General features: G+C 47.5%; 1 protein-coding gene and 1 pseudogene across 1 annotated transcript in view; one reads left to right on the forward strand and one right to left on the reverse strand.

Annotated features, from left to right (window-relative positions):
• LOC125946080 (uncharacterized) overlaps window positions 1-17,518 on the reverse strand; it is a 357,153-nt pseudogene that overhangs the window by 162,299 nt on the left and 177,336 nt on the right.
• The window catches only part of LOC125945797 (zinc finger BED domain-containing protein 4-like), a 26,648-nt gene continuing 10,297 nt past the window's right edge, over window positions 1,168-17,518 (forward strand). Inside the window, exons 1-3 of the mRNA XM_049668087.1 lie at window positions 1,168-1,701; window positions 1,899-2,091; window positions 2,182-2,492. Of these exons, the coding sequence (XP_049524044.1) occupies window positions 1,168-1,701; window positions 1,899-2,091; window positions 2,182-2,492 (1,038 nt within the window). The remainder of the gene's footprint in view (window positions 1,702-1,898; window positions 2,092-2,181; window positions 2,493-17,518) is intronic.

Here is a 17,518-nt window from a genome sequence, read left to right on the forward strand (position 1 = left end):
TATGCCTCCTTCCAAGCCGCAACTGCTTCAAGGCATTCTATGTGAAGTAGGACCACTAATGCCCAACGTTGCTCTGGAGCAACACCTCATTATGCAGCCATGAATAAACATAATTTTTTTCTGACAGCATAATTCGCATATTTTGTTCGTCCTTTATGCATGCTAAAGTTCCTGTGATGCTCCTTATTGAAATAAAGTTTTGGGCATCAAAGGGTTTTAACCTCAAAGTTTTCACAATATACGCTTCGTTTAATTCCACAGGCTGAAGAAAGTGCTGCTGGCTCGGCGGCAACAACTGGGTCTGCAACTAGAAAACCCGCTAATGCCGCTACAAGCCCTCGAGGTTCTGTTCCTTCCTCGTTTGTGGGACCCATGGAAAAGTGCCTCTCCAGTGCTAGTGTGTTTGCAAGTAAGTCTGTGGTCGCGATTGGTGACTTTCGCAGAGCGATAAGATTAGCTTGTCAATGGCTACGACAACATGACTTTGTCCATTGGTGTTTTTCAGGAGGAGGAGTCCGTGAAAAGCACGCTACTGATGCTCTCGTATACATGATCACGCACGACGACTTGTCTCTGAGCACAACCGAGAAGGATGGCTTCAAGATGTTCGTGAAGGCATTGCAGCCACTCTACAAGCCTCCCACTGAGCCTACTGTCACAAAGAGCCTCGAGGCTAAGTATGAGGACCTCGGGGCACATTATGGACGGAGAATTCAAGCAGCTGATCATCTGAACCTCACGGCTGATCTTTGGACGCATGAGAGCACAATGCGGTCGTACCTAGGCCTCACGGTGCATTTTAGAGAACGTAAATATTTTCAGGAAAATTTGGAAAATGAGAAACCCTTTTCCTTTGTCATGACGCGTAACCATATTTTCTGTGCGTACCCTAATAAACAATGTTTTACTGTTTTAGGTACCGAACTAGTGAATGTCGAAACTGGCGTTAAGCACATGCCAGAAAGAAAAACAAGTTTGAATATTCGCGTAGCAATGCGCGAATTATGCGACGAGTGGAATATTGACCACAAGAAAGTCCGGGCTGTCATCACAGATGGTGGGCAAAACATTAAGGCAGCTGTCCGCGAAGAATTTGGTGCCGATAAGCACATTTCCTGTGTAGCCCATCGCTTAAACCAAGTAGGTCAAGCTGCCATTGGTCTAGCAATGTCCAAAGCCCCTTCAGAACTTGAAGCACGTGAGGTTCTGGTGGTCCCGGAGAATGAAGAAGATGCTGCTGTGCTGGAGGACGTCCCTGATGCATATGCGCCCGACGATGACGGTTCACCACTCGTCGACCTTCGGCCACTGCTAATGAAGGTGAAGAGGATTGTTCGCTTCTTTCGCACCAGCGATGTTGCATCAAGACTATTGGTGGAAATGCAGCTCCAGGATGGCAAGCAGGAGCATGATGCAATAAAATTAATCCAGGAAGTCAGGACCCGGTGGAATTCTTGCTATTACTTGTTGGAGCGCTTCTTGAAGTTGTCCGAGCCTGTCAGCCGGGTCCTCTTACAGCTGCAGAGGGAGAGAGGAGCCACTCGGAGAAAGCCGCCCAATCTAATCTCTGGTGACCAGTTTGACGTCCTTAGCGAAGTAAAGGACCTACTAAAGCCATTGGAGGAAGCCACGCTTATGGTTTCGAAGGGTCGTTCCGTGACACTCAACGATGTAATCCCGATGGTGTACGGCCTAAAGCAGGTGAATCATCTTTACTCTATAATTTGGAGTTCAATTGGCTACTCTGTAGTCACATACACGCCGACAGTTCGCATGTAGCAGTGTCCGTTAAGTATGCCTGAATTTACACTGTGGGAAAAGCGTGCATGCTGAAAGAACAGTGGCGTAACAAACACTATTGTCTTTAAAAAGTGGCAAATATTTATCTTCTTTTACAGGGTATCCACAGCTTTCAGCCCAGTCACCCCGTCACTCTCAATCTGCAGCAAAAGCTGCTCTCAGAAGTGAACACACGATTTAGTGGCATCGAGTACCTGCGCCCGTACGCGGCCGCGACAATTTTGGACCCACGGTACAAGAAGTATGTTTTCGAACATCCTCAGGCGGTGGCAATGATCGTCCGGTACCTAAGTAAGTTAACATGATTTGTTTATTTATAGCTAGGAAAGGCCAGGAGAAGAAAATTTTAATACAATTTTGACTAATAACAACATCGTGCAGGTGGAAAAGTTGCTGAAAAGGTTGGTGCTGCCGGCCGCGCTCTAGAAGAGGATCTTGCTAGGCCGAATACGTCGCCTCCTTCTTATGGCATCTGGACCGCCGTTGACCAGGCACTTCGCCATAACTGCACTGGTACAATGGGTCAAGAGTCGGAAAGCCAAATGCCTTCGCAATTGAAGGCATACTGTAACAACCCCGTCGTTGATCGTCGTGCCAATCCCAGGCCGCTGGAGACGTGGCACCGCATGCGTGTGGGTTTGGAGCACGTATTCGAAGTAGCGATGGAGTTTTTGTCGATCCCAGCAATATCTGTAGCGTCAGAGCGGCTATTCTCACACGCTGGTTGTGTGGCCAGTCAAAGAAGGTGCCGGTTGTCACCCAAACACCTGAGCCAATTGACATTCCTTCGCTCTGTGGAAAAGAGCATGTGGTTCAATAACATTAACCATTATTTTGTTCTCTCCCTATGCATAATTCAAGTTTTTGCATACTTTAGTAGGACCTCACCTATCACATGTGCCATATTTTTTAAGTGCCATTTTTTCTATTGTTTAATTCCTAAGTGCTTCACTCAGTAAGTGCCATTTTAAACTTATATTGTTTATTCCTTCACTAGTCACTAGTGGCAATTATAGTTGACCTTTAACAAATTAAAGATTGTTCTTTATGAAAAGTTTATACGCTTGTATTTCTTATCCTGGTTCCACCTTTCAAACGTTAAAATTGGGACTTATGTTAGTAGATACCTGTGCTTCAGCCTTTTTAAAGCGCCCGGAAAAAAAGTCGATTAATCGATTAATCAATGAAAAACCCTGCATCGAAAGCGATTAATCGATTATAGGCTAAACCGACGAACGATTAATCGTTAATCGATTAAAAATATTAATTGACCATCCCTACGAAGTATTTCAAAAGCATCCCACCTCTGACACCATGTCGCGTGGCGTTCCTGTCAGGCCGTGCTAGCAGGCCACGACGGAGAGAACCATGCGAGCACAGAGCAAGAAACCTTTATGAGTGGAAACTCCGCCAGTTGCGGCGACGAGAAAATGTCACAAGCTCGCGGAGCCACTATCATGCTGGCGGCACCTGGCGGCCGAGAAAGAAATTATTGCCATCTTGGTTGCCAGGGCAACCGCTCACGTGTGTTGCTCCCGTTCGGCCGCGCGCCTCCACAAGTTCTGCCATAGTCCCTTAATAACCATGGTTCTACTGAGGGCACTCACGCGTCCCATCTTAGGCTGGCAAATTCCGAACAAGGGTACACTGCATGTATCAGCGCTGTATTACGGCCCTCGAACAGACACCGACAAGAACAGTTGCTGTTTCACTTAAAAGCCCACAAAAACAACGTTAAGGCGTGCACGCTGAAGCGAACGCCCGTGTCGTCTGCTTTGAGCTAGAGACACGCGCACCGCCGAAAAGAACGCGCCCGAGCAGCACCACCGAGCTCCTGCTCTTTTTTTTTTTTTTCGCTGCTGCTTGCATGACGTGCCGCAAGGCGCCGCCACTGCATGCGCCCCCGTCGGCGCATACTAATGTGACGTTATCTGGTCGCACGCGAGCGCCCGCGCTGACGGGAGTTTCTACTCCTAAATTATCTTCCTCCGTGCATGCGAGACAACCACACTCCTTCAGAACCAAACGCCAAGTGTTTTGTTTAGCACGAGCCACCTTGCTCATGCCCAAACCGCACCACTGGTCAGCAGATATGTGGCGACCACTACAGAGCCTTTCACGTTCGAAACAAAAACTGGAGCGTTGAGAAACAACTGTAGTGAAAGGCCCGCGATTGCGCTCGACATCCCCGGGTTCAATTAAAATGCCCCCCCCCCCCCCCAAACACGATACACGAGTATTTCCGATGCATTCCCTCTCTTACTTCAAACGCATTTACTTCCTCTATGGCCGTATGCGCGGCAAAATCCTTTACGAATTGAGTCACAGTTAACTGAAGCAACACGAAAGCAGTTTCGAAGTACACGCTCAATATTTGTATCAGTCCTGTTTGTTCAAGTCAACGTGTTGAACTAGATCCGTCTGCGTGACGAAAGAATGAAAAAAAGGAAGAAAGAAAGGAGGGAGGAGAGGGTTGCGTGAAGATCTGAATTTAGGAATACTTACGGGTGATCAGCGGTCCATAATGTTTGCTGCAAAAAAAACGCAAGAAGAGAAAGGGTTGACACAGGCGTGAAACTGAGTCAGTCGCTAATCAACAGAGCTAGGCGTCGGGCTGCTAGGTTCACCGCAGCCCTGCAGCGGAAGCGCGTCCCTTCAACGCACAGACTACTTACGCCAACTCGAGTATCCACGGTGCCACAGAGGCATCGATGCTGTTTTAGCTCGGCGTCAGCGCTGTTGCAATGCGAGGTGACGTGTACGGACGACGTGAATGTGACCGTCGTGACGTGCCGTCGTCCTTACATTCCAAACAAGTGTAGAGCACAATGGCCGCTGCAGCGTCCAGCCAAGCCGAGTACGGGAGTGCGTGCTTCCTCTAGCGTGCAACGTCGTCTTCATCTACCGCCTTGCATTTCTCGTGCACTGCGCCGCGAGCCCAGATGAAAAAAAGAACACACCGCATATACACGGGGTGAATGATGATGAGTGGGCGAAGCTCCGGAGGGAATCATCGGTAAACCGTGAATCTTCCGTGTAATTCGCCCAGTCTCGCCGCACTAAATCGAACGATTGACTTCCACCAACGACACGCGCCATATGTGACGTCATTCCTATTTTATAACAGCGCCCTTCATTATAATTGCACCATCTCCCGCTTAAGGGGACGCTAGCACAAACGCGTTAGAAACGTGCAGTACTCTCTAGTAAGGGGGAGAGGCCACAGCTTCTTACGCAGCCGTTTACAACTTTACACATGCCGGAACGTGCACCGCGTTTGCCGACGCCATCACATGACTGCTGAAAGAGTATAACCCCCGTATTCATAAACGCTCCTCGACTTGACTTGCTCCCTCAAGTGCTGCAGAAGATAGCGCCAATCCCTTCCTTTTCCTCCCGAACCACTTACTTGACTTGCCACCGCCTTCAACGCGTTTCGAACGCACTGCCCAAGGCGGTGGCAAGTCAAGTTCAAGTCGAGGAGCGTTTATGAATACGGGGCTAAGGCGGACAGGCCACAGCGTCTTACACCAGCTTCTTACACGGGCCGTAACGCGCTAGCACAAACGCGTTAGAAACGCGCAGTCTTTCGTTAATCTTGGCTATTGTCATCGTGGTGCGTGTGTCCATGTGCGCTTCGTGGCGTAGTGGCTAGCGCCGCGCATTCGGTAGCGAGGGGTCCCTGGTTCGATTCCGCGGTCCGGACACAACTTTCGGAATTTTTTTTTCATAAATTTAGACGTGGCTACCTACTACTACGACGACGACTACTACTACATTCTACAGAGGAGGGACAGACCCACACCTTAAGGAGCTTCGCCCCTAAAAATTACACCATCTTCCCGTAGGGGAACCCTGAGTAGTATGCGAAGCAGCAATGGGGTCGACTCAAGGTAGTTTTATCAGCTGTATAAACTTGGACATGCAGCAGCACCAGCAACGCGCAGAACTGCTACCTACTACTACGACGACGACTACTACTACTACTACTACTACATTCTACAGAGGAGGGACATACCCACGCCTTAAGGAGCTTCGCCCCTAAAAATTACACCATCTTCCCGTAGGGGAACCCTGAGTATGCGAAGCAGCCATGGGGTCGACTCTAGGCAGTTTTATCAGCTGTATAAACTTGGACATGCAGCAGCACCAGCAACGCGCAGAACTGTTGTCGACGCCGTCGGTGGTTGCAGTGGTTTTTGAGTGTTAAGCATTTTTCGCCGAGGCATTGTCATTTTGCTGAGTCATGCTCATGACTATGACTTCTACCATCATCCCTTAGTGTTTCGTTTACATAGTGCCCATGTCAGAACCCATTCAGGTGGTTTTTGAGTGTTATTCATTTTTTGCTGACTCACTGTCCTTTTTGCTTAGTCATGTTCATACTAGTGCTTCTACCATCATATTTTAGTTTTCGTTCACTTATTGCCGACGTCTGAACTTATTCCAGTGGTTTTTCAGTGTTAATCATTTCTCGCTGAGTCATGATCATGACTATGACTTCTACCATCATCATTTAGTGTTTCCTTCACTTAGTACCGGCCATGCCCTAACCCATTTCAGTGGTTTTCGGGTGTTAATCTTTTTCGCTGAGTCATTGTCATTTGTTGCTGAGAAATGGTCGTTATTGAGTCATTACTGTATTCTACTATCATTATCGTTGCTATGACAACCATACTTGCACCCATCATCATCATTAATTCTCAATTCCTTGCCACTTAGGTATTTTTTGCCCATAAAAGCACCCAGATGTAGGTGGCTGTTTCATGACCTACATGACACACATATGACATTCATGTCATAACCTATTATTTATGTTCGTCCTAGACTCTTTTCATACTATGCCAATTGCGGTACCTACCAAGTTAACGAAACGACCATGAGAGGACCAAGACGTAGACGGCTGTTTCATGACTTACATGACACACATGTCATGACCTATCATTTAACGTTCGCCAAACACATTTTTCATACTGAGTCAATTTTGGTACGTACCAAGTTAACGAAACGACCATGAGAACACCAAGACGTAGGCGGCTGTTTCATGACCTACATGACAGACATGTCATGACCTATCATTTAAGGTTCGTCAAACACATTTTTCATACTGTGTCAATTTTGGTACCTGCCAAGTTAACGAAACGACCATGAGAGCACCAAGACGTAGGCGGCTGTTTCATGACCTACGTGACACACATGTCATGACCTGTCATTTAACGTTCGTCATACACACTTTTCATACTGTGCCCATTTGGTACCTACCAAGTAGGTCACCACCTTCGATAAAAATTTTCAGAGTTACGGTCCCAAAGTTACAACTGCACTTTTGGTGTGTAGAGCTTAGTTATATTGGATGTTTAAAATCGGAAAATTGCAGAAAATTTAAATTCTTTTTTTATAAAAATCAAAATGTGCCGAAATATGCATGTTGCGCCAACAGTCATAAGTGAAAAATGGTCGATGCGATTCAAATGAGACTTGGCAGGTATGTAGTGAGGACAACAGCCTGTGCATCTAAGCACCATCATCACCGTATCTCAACGCTGAGGTGCGTTATCATAAAAAAACTAATAATGATATCCGGCAGGTTTTTGTTTTTACGCAATTGGCCATAGTATAAAATGTTACTGCTCGTTTTCATTAATTCTGTTTGAATGCACAGCTCTATGTACAACAAAACAGCACACACAATTTACGCGAAAATATTTATTACACGGAGAGTTATCACTGTTCGCGGAACTGCACAAAGCAAAAAAAACATGTTTTGAGAAAAAGGGTTTAAAGATTTCAAATGAATGTTTATGTAATAAAAAGCATCATAAATGCCTAAAATCCACCAAGCTCATAGCTTGGGCCCTCCTTGGAAGCGGCACGGTCTCCGTTTGAGCGAGCTGATGCACGGATTTTTTTTCTTGCCTGCTTTGCGTCTCCACCTGAGTTGCGCGTGGTCTTCCACACACGGGCTGCCGTGTCACTAGTCAGGCACGCCATCGTCGTGTAGTGGCCGGGTTTTTCATATTTCATAGAGTACACAGACTTTATTCTTGAGTGGATAGCGCATAATCCACGATGTTCAAAAAGCGCACGAAAAAGCACACGCGTCACAAACGCAAACGCCACGCGAACGCGCGCAAAGTAAACAGAGTGTGCTGTATCGCCCGTAGCCCTCTAGCGCAATTGTTTTAATGAACTCAGGAAATAACTTGCCTCAAAAGGCTTACGAAAGCTTAAGAATGAACTAAAGCATACTAAAGTGACGTAATATGCATTCTGAGAGACATTTATGACGAGGTAGCAGACGCCGTGGTATCAGGAACCTTCAGTTCCGGTTTCGGACGCATCTAGGAGGGGTTGGAAAAATCGCCAGAACTTTTGAAGCGCTTGAGCTATCAAAATATTTCTTTTTGCCAAATATTCTTGAATAGACACGGAATCTAAAAATATTCATTTAAAAAAAATCTGTCCTTTTTCAAAAAATCGGTTTTCGAAGGTGGTGACCAACCTACCTTAACGAAACGACCATGAGAGCACCAAGACGTAGGCGGCTGTTTCATGACCTACATAACACATATGTTATGACCTATCATTTAGATAGGCACTCTCAAAGTAGCAAATGTTCGCCAAGAACTGCTTCGCATTGAAAAAAAAATCACAGCATATCCACGGGGTGAATGATGATGAGTCGGCGAAGCTCCGGAGGGAATCATCGGATCTCCTGCTTATAGCACAAACACGTTAGAAACGTGCAGTACTCTCTAGTAAGGGGGAGCGGCCACAGCGTCTTACGCAGCCATTTACACATGCCGGAACGTGCACCGCGTTTGCCGACGCCATCACATGACTGCTGAGAGAGTATACCCCCCGTATTCATAAACGCTCCTCGACTTGAACTTGACTTGCCACCGCCTTGGGCAGCGCGTGCGAAACGCGTTGAAGGTAAGGCGGAGAGGCCACAGCGTCTTACACCAGCTTCTTACACGGACCGTAACGCGCTAGCACAAACGCCTTAGAAACGCGCTAGAAACGCGGCCTTTCGTTAATGTTGGGTCATAGCCTCCTATATACTTTTCGTTATAGAGGAGGCTATGGTTGGGTATTTATTGCCATCGTGGTGCGTGTGTCTATGTGTGCTTCGTGGCGTAGTGGGCTAACGCCGCGCGCTCGGAAGCGTGGGGTCCCTGGTTCGATTCCGCGCTACGGCCACAACTTCGGAATTTTTTTTCTCATTTTTCTCAGACTGGTTACACACTACTACTACGACGACGGGGACGGAACGGGTGCCGCTATAAGGAGCTTCGCTCCTAAAAAGAACGCTTTCTGCCCATGGCTTCAGTCTGGTCGCTTCTACGCGCGCAAGCTGGCGTTTTGCTATGGACCAAGGTTAAGTTCGTTACACAGCGAAACTAGCCTCGGTCGCAGCACCTACGAGCTGGACTACGACCCGTAGCGAAATATGCTGCGCGAGCTAGCTGGCCCAGTGACTGAAACATGTCAGTGCGGTTGCACTCAAAACATTTATCTTGGTTCCAGCCCGGTCATGAACGGTGCTTCCGATAGTGCCACGAAACAAGTGTATGCGTAAACTCCAGAACCTGTACGCCATCTTGCATGCTTTGTATGACAATGAAAATCAGATAATCTATCAGTCCTGTTTTTTTAACTTTATTGCCCCCCAGTGCTACAACAGGGCACCTACAACTCAAAACGACATGAAACACATGTTTTAGCATTGCGTGACAGGAACAACCAACGCGACCTCGACTATTCCAAATTTCGCACGGAGGTACGTGTGAAAACAGCACTGCACAGAGTGACAGCGCACACTTACAAGTTTGTAGACGCTATGTACTGCTTGAAGATTCAATAAAGACAGTGAAAACACCTTCATGAGGAAAAGAAATGGGGCTCGCAACGTTATGACCAAGGTCGATGTGTATCAGTCGTGAGTCCTATAGCCAGAACCATAATGTATTGAAGCGCGATTAAAGCGCGTCTAGGTGAGGAGAGGGGGGGGGACAAACACTGAAGCAAGACAAATGACGCGAAAAGAATGTTCGTAAATGTTTAATCAGAGAACTACGCAATACACAGTGATTTACCCTGTGAGAATTTTGACGTTCAGAAAAGCATGCGTACATTTTCTTTATGTATTACATTTTCAAGCGCAGCTTGTAAACGCTAGCCTGCGCCGGCGATGTGACGCTAAAAATCCCAGCTGCTCTCACAGCTGCACGCGTGCAGAGATTGCTATAAAAACAAGCCATAGATCCGTTGAATGGAGAATCCTGTTGTGCCGCCGCGCTACTGACGTCATTCTCTCCACCAATTGGAGTCGTGTGTCTAGGTAACGTGAGAGGAACGAGGGTTTCTCGCATCAAAACACTATCGGAGCTGCGATTAGTCAGCCGCGCGTCGTGCATTCGTCCGAAGAACAGGCGGCGTTTAACTCGCTCGAGAAAGGGCTCGTTGTCGACATGTCTACTTCGTCGTAAGGGAACGCGAAGCTGAGGCGTCACGACAACGAAGAGCCGCGGATCCCGAGCCGCGGGAACGTGAAGCAGCAGGTCGTCGACAACGTCGTCTCGGATTCTACCCCGAAAACAACAACAATGAAAGCCTCAGCAACGCCAGCGTCAACTTTCCCGGTGCGACGGCCAGATTTCAACGCGAGTTTCTCCACCGGAACTTCGGAGATCAGCTGCGGTGTGTCTGATCGGTTGTGGTTTGATCACGACTTGGTTCTCGTCAGTGGAATTCATTCCTGTGAACAACGGCTAAACGCACTAGACGTTTTAAAGGAACATTACCCCAACCGTGACTGCAACCAGTTTAAAGTATGTCCAGAACAGCCCGGCATGCTCTTCTGGACGTGTACAATAATTCGTGGCGTGAAGGAGTGGTTCCTGCTGCATGGAAGTCCAGCCGCCTTGTGCCTCTGCTGAAACCAGGCAAATCACCTCTAGACGTGGCGTCTTATCGTCCCATTGCTCTGGCCAGTTGTCTAGGAAAGATGATGGAGTGGATGGTACTGACACGTCTGGAGTGGTACCTAGAGCGGTACGAGATATACCCTGACGCTATGGCAGGCTTCCGACGCGGACTTTCTTCTATAGACTTCAGACTCTGCCCAGGCGGCGCTGCGGAAAAACCCGCCACCAGCGCCCCCATCGCAGCCTTGGCGCAAACTGAGTAGTGCAAAGAGAGCTGTCCGCAAGCGAAGCTGCATAGGCCACAATGGAGCCCCGTCTTTCGTTTTTGTTGAGGCACGGTTTCCTAAAAATCAAGGACCTGGAAAGCTTCTTTCTTCCATGCACGCTTCGGAAAGGGTGGAGAGCGAAGTACGTGTACAATATAAAAGAAGTTTCAGGTGTTATTTCGGCGCGCTGCAACTCGCAAGTACAGCGAGCATCGTACAACGTCGAGTTCGAGGCAAGCACACCGATGTCCGTTCTCTAGCGCCTAAATGTGTTAAATTTGGGTACGTTTATAATGTCAAAGCGATGAAATACATATATGATTAAGTCAGTTAACTATGTAGCTTACGGTCAGTTGTACAAAGCTCGCTTTATCAGGGGCGAATGGCCCTGGCGACCTTCGCCTTTTCAGTTGCATTCTCGCTTCGACTCTGGCTTCCTGGGCGTTCGAGCGTGTTATCGCGCATCTTCGAATGTTTTCTTCACGGTTGTCTTCCGTTTGTATTTACTGCAAATGGAGATACGTGCGTGTCCGCTTTCGCGGGGTACAACTGAAGGCACACCAAACCTAAAGGTTGTCGCGAACGATATTTTGCGATTTATTCGTTTGAACACGTGTTAGCATTCGCTAGTTGTTGCACGCGCTAAACTGATGGCTATCTGGTTTCAAATCTCTCAAAGGGTGACCGCTTGTTATTCGATTGTTTATCGCTCACTGCGGCGCGATTACATCTGTTGCCGGGCAGGCGCGTATATACACAAACGATGCTACCGTTTTGGGGTTTCCTTTTTTGGAGACCACGAAAGCTCTATCGCACCTTGTTGGCGATAAGACGAAGGCTTCTCACTTGTTTCGGTTTTCGGACGTGCACACAACCATTTTTCAGTGCGCTTATCTTCTTATTCATGAATAAACATTGTGTATTTTACAACACAAACACTTTTCTCATCACTTTACGATCACTCTAAAAATTACCACCATTTTTTTTCTCGAAATTGGTTCTTTCGAAGAATTTAAATCAGCAATTAAAGAAATCGACCCTGCGGGGTCGCACTTAGCAAAAATAAAAATCGACCCTCAAAGGGTTAAGCATTTTATCGTAATGTTTAATGTCGTAATTATTTACAGAGAATAAATTCTTTCAAAGCCTTTTTGGGGCAGCAAACAGCCTGCGAACATAACGAAAGTAAGCTTCCTACAGTCCCTCCGCGAAGCATATTCCTGTCTCGCGGGAGCTACAGCACCGCTCAGTACCCTTGAATTTTTAGCAGACGCTTAAAACAACACACGCGCACAAATGAATGCAAATAAACGCGACATTTTTTTTCTACACACGTGCGTTACTTCGCAATTACTCATCCAGTGCTCCCACAGCAACTTTATTGCTCAGATTAAAAAAACAAAAAACAAAAAACGCAAGTCGAGAGGGCTCAGTGCATTGCGAAACGTGCTTGTCGTATCGGAAAAGCCGAAACTAGAAATGAGCTCGCGATACCACAATGCCCTAGAACACGATTTTGAATTCATAAAGAAACCAAAATGTTTGGTTAAACTGACCTGCCAAATCTCTCCGTTCCACTTGCTGAGTCAAGCGGAGGTGGACGTGTGTAAACAGGTAGAAATATCGATGGCACACACGCAGGATAGTTCACAACTTTGTTTATTCTGTTGCCAACGTTGCCAACGAAGGGGCGGCTGCAGATTCTTCAGTTTTCGCTTGGTTGCCATAGTCCCTCGTCAGGGCTGCGCAACACAATTACAGCAGACCAACATTATCACACTTTCTCATGTGATCGGCTGTGTTGTGAAGAATGCGTACCCAACACGCGAACGGCCCGTATCCAGCGCTCTCGCCTTTCTCCTTCACACGACCGGGATGGAAATCGGTAAAACTGAACGTTGTTATTCATTCCTTCACGTTCATGGCAATTTACAACGCAACAGTAACGTCGATTGCGGCGTTTCTTTGTAGCGCGCGGAGCTGTCACGGTTGCCGTCGTGCTCGCCATCGTCAACAAGAAATTTATGGCAGTTCAGCGGCGCGTCCGACTAGGGGAGAAATTCATAGCTCTCTTTCTGGGTGTTAAATGCGCAAAACATTCGCAATATGAGCCAAGATTAAGTGAAATCGTTATTTCGCACTCGCTAGCTGCTTAGGCAACTTAGCAAGGGAGTCGGACTTTGCACTACTCAATTATTACCTCTTCGCACCGGCAGGTGCCGCTACGCGTCTTGCAAAACTCCAGAGTCTGACGTCTATAGACAACGTCTTAGATCTCGTCTCGTCGGTTCAGCACGGAAAAACCCTAAAGAGACGGTCAGCGGCGATGTTCCTGGACGTTAAAGGCGCTTATGACAACATAACTCATAGAGCCATCCTGGACGCTTTGAGCGATGTCGGCCTGGGTGGCCTTGTTTTTCGATGGATACTCAGCTATTTGAAGGACAGGTCATTCTTTGTGCAAAGAGAGGATGGTGTGACATCGCAGCACAACACCTACCGTGGCGTACCGCAAGGTGGACTCTTGAGCCCCACTCTATTTAATCTAGTGCTCATCGACCTGGTTCATTCCCTTCCACAATCCGTCCATGTGTCGATCTATGCGGACGATATATGCATTTGGTCATCAGGAGTTACGCGTCCCCAGGTGCGCGCCAGACTCCAAAAAGCGGCCACAGTTACATCAGGTTATCTTCGAGTACGAGGTCTGGAGGTGTTATCAGAGTTGCTCTATGGTCGCTTTCACGCGCAAAACAATGAGACCATATGTCGTCAAAATTAATGGACAGCCAATGATCTACGAGAAGACGCACCGTTTTCTAGGAGTGACAATCGATCGAGACCTCTCCTGGAGTCCTCATATCTGCTACCTAAAAAATAAGCTGGCCATGATAACCCATGTTCTCGGATTTCTCGCGGGAAAGTCATGGGGTGCATCTGTGAGGGCGATGCTCCAACTCTATAACGCACTCTTCCTGGGTCCTCTACGCTATAGCTTACCTGTACTCAGTGGGACTGGTAAGACCAACCTCCGTGCCCTCCAGTCTGGGGCAAGCTCAAGCTCTGAGAATATGTCTTGGCCTTCCCAGGTGTGCATCCACGGCAGCACAATAGCCATCGCGCATGATCACCCCATCAATACGTACATTCAAGTCGACGCTTTAAGGATGCACATCAGGCACTTCGCCCGACTTCCATCGCATCATCTCGCCCCCCTTCCTGCTGCTCGACCTCGTTCAGCGTTTAGCAGGATTATTGCCGCCAGCCATGGAACTTTATCGTCGAACTTCACGCCTTCAGCACGACCATCTCTACCACTGTGGTGCCTGCATCCAATCCAAGCCCTTCTTGTAATTTCCGGTATCAAAAAGAACGCGGAGATGTCATCATTCGCACTCAAACAAACCGTGCTTTCATTCATGCATGAAAAGCACAGAGAATGCACCCACGTTTACACGGACGGTTCTGTCTCCTCCAAACGTTCAGCCGGAGCAGTGGTAATTCCCCTGAAATTTGTCACCATCCAATTCAAGACCTCATATTTTTACATCATCGACGGCTGCAGAACTCGCAGCTATCCGTGCTGCTCTGGAATTTATTGGCCCCAAATCATCACAGTCATGGTCCATCTTTTGTGACTCGAAGGCTCTCCAGTGCTTGCTGTCCCCTTTCAACCACGGACCTAACGCACAATTAGTCGCAGACATCTGACTACTTCACCATCACGCAACCGACAATGGGCACAACATCATCTACCAGTGGATACCGGGTCACTGCGGAATTTAGGGAAATCACAGTGCGGACGACGCTGCCCGATTGGCCCACGATGGTGCTCCTATTGTATCGATACCACTGTTGAGAACAGACGCAGCCACAAAACTTCGTTCCCTCGCAAGCGAACTTATGCAGATTATGTAGAACACCAGTGACTTCAGCAACGCACGCCTCCACAGATTGGATCCACGTCTGCAACTCTGTCTTCCACCAGGGTTATCACGAGCGGAAGCAACACTTCTGTGCCGCCTGTGGCTCGGCGTGGCATTCACGAACGTCTATTCCTTCCGCATTGGAATGGCCGACAGCGCTGCTTGCGACAACTGTGGCTGCGAGGAGACAATCAAGCACCTCCTCTGCGACTGTGCCCGCTTCAATGTGGCAAGAAAAGTGCTCGCGACTGCGCTTGAAAAACTGGACAATCGCCCCTTCACAGAGGACACTGGTCTAGACGGGCTTCGGCACTCAAGGCATTAAGGGCTCTGCTGAAGTTCTTAAGGGCTTGTGAATTGTGCGACCGGCTTTGAACGTTGTAGCGCTTAGGGTCGCGTTATTACGCGAATTTTCATACTTGAATTTTTTTTTGTTTCTTCTATCACCTTTTATTGCCTTTATCCCTTTCCCCAGTACAGGGTAGCAATCCGGTATTTACACTGGCTAACCTCCTTGTCTTTTTTCTTTCTCTCTATCTCTCTGTCTTAAGTATGAGGTACTTGTAAAGACTCGTTACTTCGAGGAATACTACCGGCATTTAGCACCGTCTACGGGTACGTGTATCCTCCCGTAACCGCTCATATACTCAAGTTAACCCCGGTCGAGTAGAGACGGATTGCTCCACGTTTGCTATTCATGTGCATCCAGCCCTTGATCCCTGGAAGCGGACATGTTATACTAAACTTATACACATTAAAACGCAAGTATTAAACGAGTCAACACAGGCTTCGCTTGCCCCCCTCTTCACAGCAGTGGAAGGGTGGTCAATTTTTTCAATGGGCGTCGCGTAAACACGTCTGGCACACAACTACCGGTGTCTACGAACAGTGTATCCGGGGGCCAGGGTCTCTAGGCGTAGAGTTCCATGCAATTACTAGAGGGAGCTGTAGAGTTAGTGTTCTGCGGTAGCTGCAAGCAGTGCACTTCCGCCAGCATGGCAATGATGGGCAGTGCCTGCATTTGCCTAAACTTCGTCCTTCTGGCCTTAAATAGCTTCGTGACTTCGCAAAGGGATCATTTTTTAAGAACGCACGGCGTTAATAATTATTATTGAAATTGTGCGAAGGCAGAATTCGAACACAATACCTCTGGCAAAGAAGCCTGATATTGAAACCTTTACGCCACAGACGGATGGACACGCTGAACCACTACAATTAGCGGCGGCTATGCGTGCTCGCAGAGTCATATTAATTAAGGCGAAAGCATTGTATGGCTCACGAAGGGGGAAATCCGGCGGAGTGACCGGAGACGCTACAAAACGTCACGTGGTGACACAGACAGACCGCGCGCGCAGTGATGCTTCCATTGCTGGAAGTTCACGCGACGCCACGTGCGCTTCCGCCATACAAGCGGAGTGGCTCCTATGGGCGAACAAGTCACGTGGTCAAAGAGGCAGACTGCGACGGTAGCCGGTCTACTTACCGGGTGTTCAAAATTAAGCTTTACGGAATTTTTAAAAATCACCTGTGGCAGGTAGCATAATTCTTATCGTTTAGCTACGTTATTCGAAGAGGCGGACATTAGTAGCACGATAAATCCAAACACACATTCAACTAGTTTTAATAAAGTGAATAATGAACTTGTTAGTTAATTACTTTACGACACATTTTGCAAATTACGAATTCTAGCCGGTGAGCTAGCAAGAGGCATGCACTTAAAATAAATTTCCAGGATGACACCGGTTTCGAGATATTGTTTTCCGAATTGTGGCACGAAACACATGGGCGTTCTAGTTACTTTGTGCTTCAATGTATAAAACAGCATTTTGGTAAGAACGTAAGTGGAACAACAGTGCATTTTTACGACGAGTTTGATGGCGCATATCTCCAAACTGGTGTCAATGTTCAAATTCATTCCAAGTAGATACGCCTGGCAGCTCACCGGCTACAATTCGTAAATCGCAGCATGTGCCGTAATGTAATAAGTTAATTAGTGAACTTTTGTTATTAGTTCTACATGTGGTTCGGTTTCTCGTGCTACTAATGTCCGCCTGATCGAATAACTCAGCTCAATTATAAGAATTATGCTACCTGCCCCAGGCGATTTATAACAATCCTGTGATACATAAAAATTAACACCCTTGTATAGCACCGCGCGTAACGGCGTTGCCTGTCGGTGTGGTGATTTCGGTGACCTCTGTCGTGCGCTCCGATGGACGAACCTTCGAGATCGACTTCTCAGTAAGCAGCCTCCCGCCCGGCTCCTTTGGACGTCCACGCTAATACGCGGAGGAGGCTGTCGCAATGCTTTCGCATTCATCCAATATGAATGATACCCAAGTGCAATTCCAAATGTTTTACCTTCTGCATTATAAAAGTATAAATTTCTTTGAAGTTTAGTCGAATTTAGGCCCAGATAACGCGTAATAAACGAAGCTAGAAGACGTCTGAAACCCAAGCAGGAAGATGGGATAAATCCATGTACTCCCCATGATTCTCATGGTGTAGGAACGATCACAGCGCCGGAGTTCCCTCTAGTGGTAATTGTAGGAAACTCTATGGCTTTAGGGGCGCAATACTGCAGTGTGTTCGGAAG

The sequence above is a fragment of the Dermacentor silvarum genome, chromosome 5, assembly GCF_013339745.2.
Source record: "Dermacentor silvarum isolate Dsil-2018 chromosome 5, BIME_Dsil_1.4, whole genome shotgun sequence".
In the NCBI taxonomy this organism is placed as follows: Eukaryota; Metazoa; Arthropoda; class Arachnida; order Ixodida; family Ixodidae; genus Dermacentor; species Dermacentor silvarum.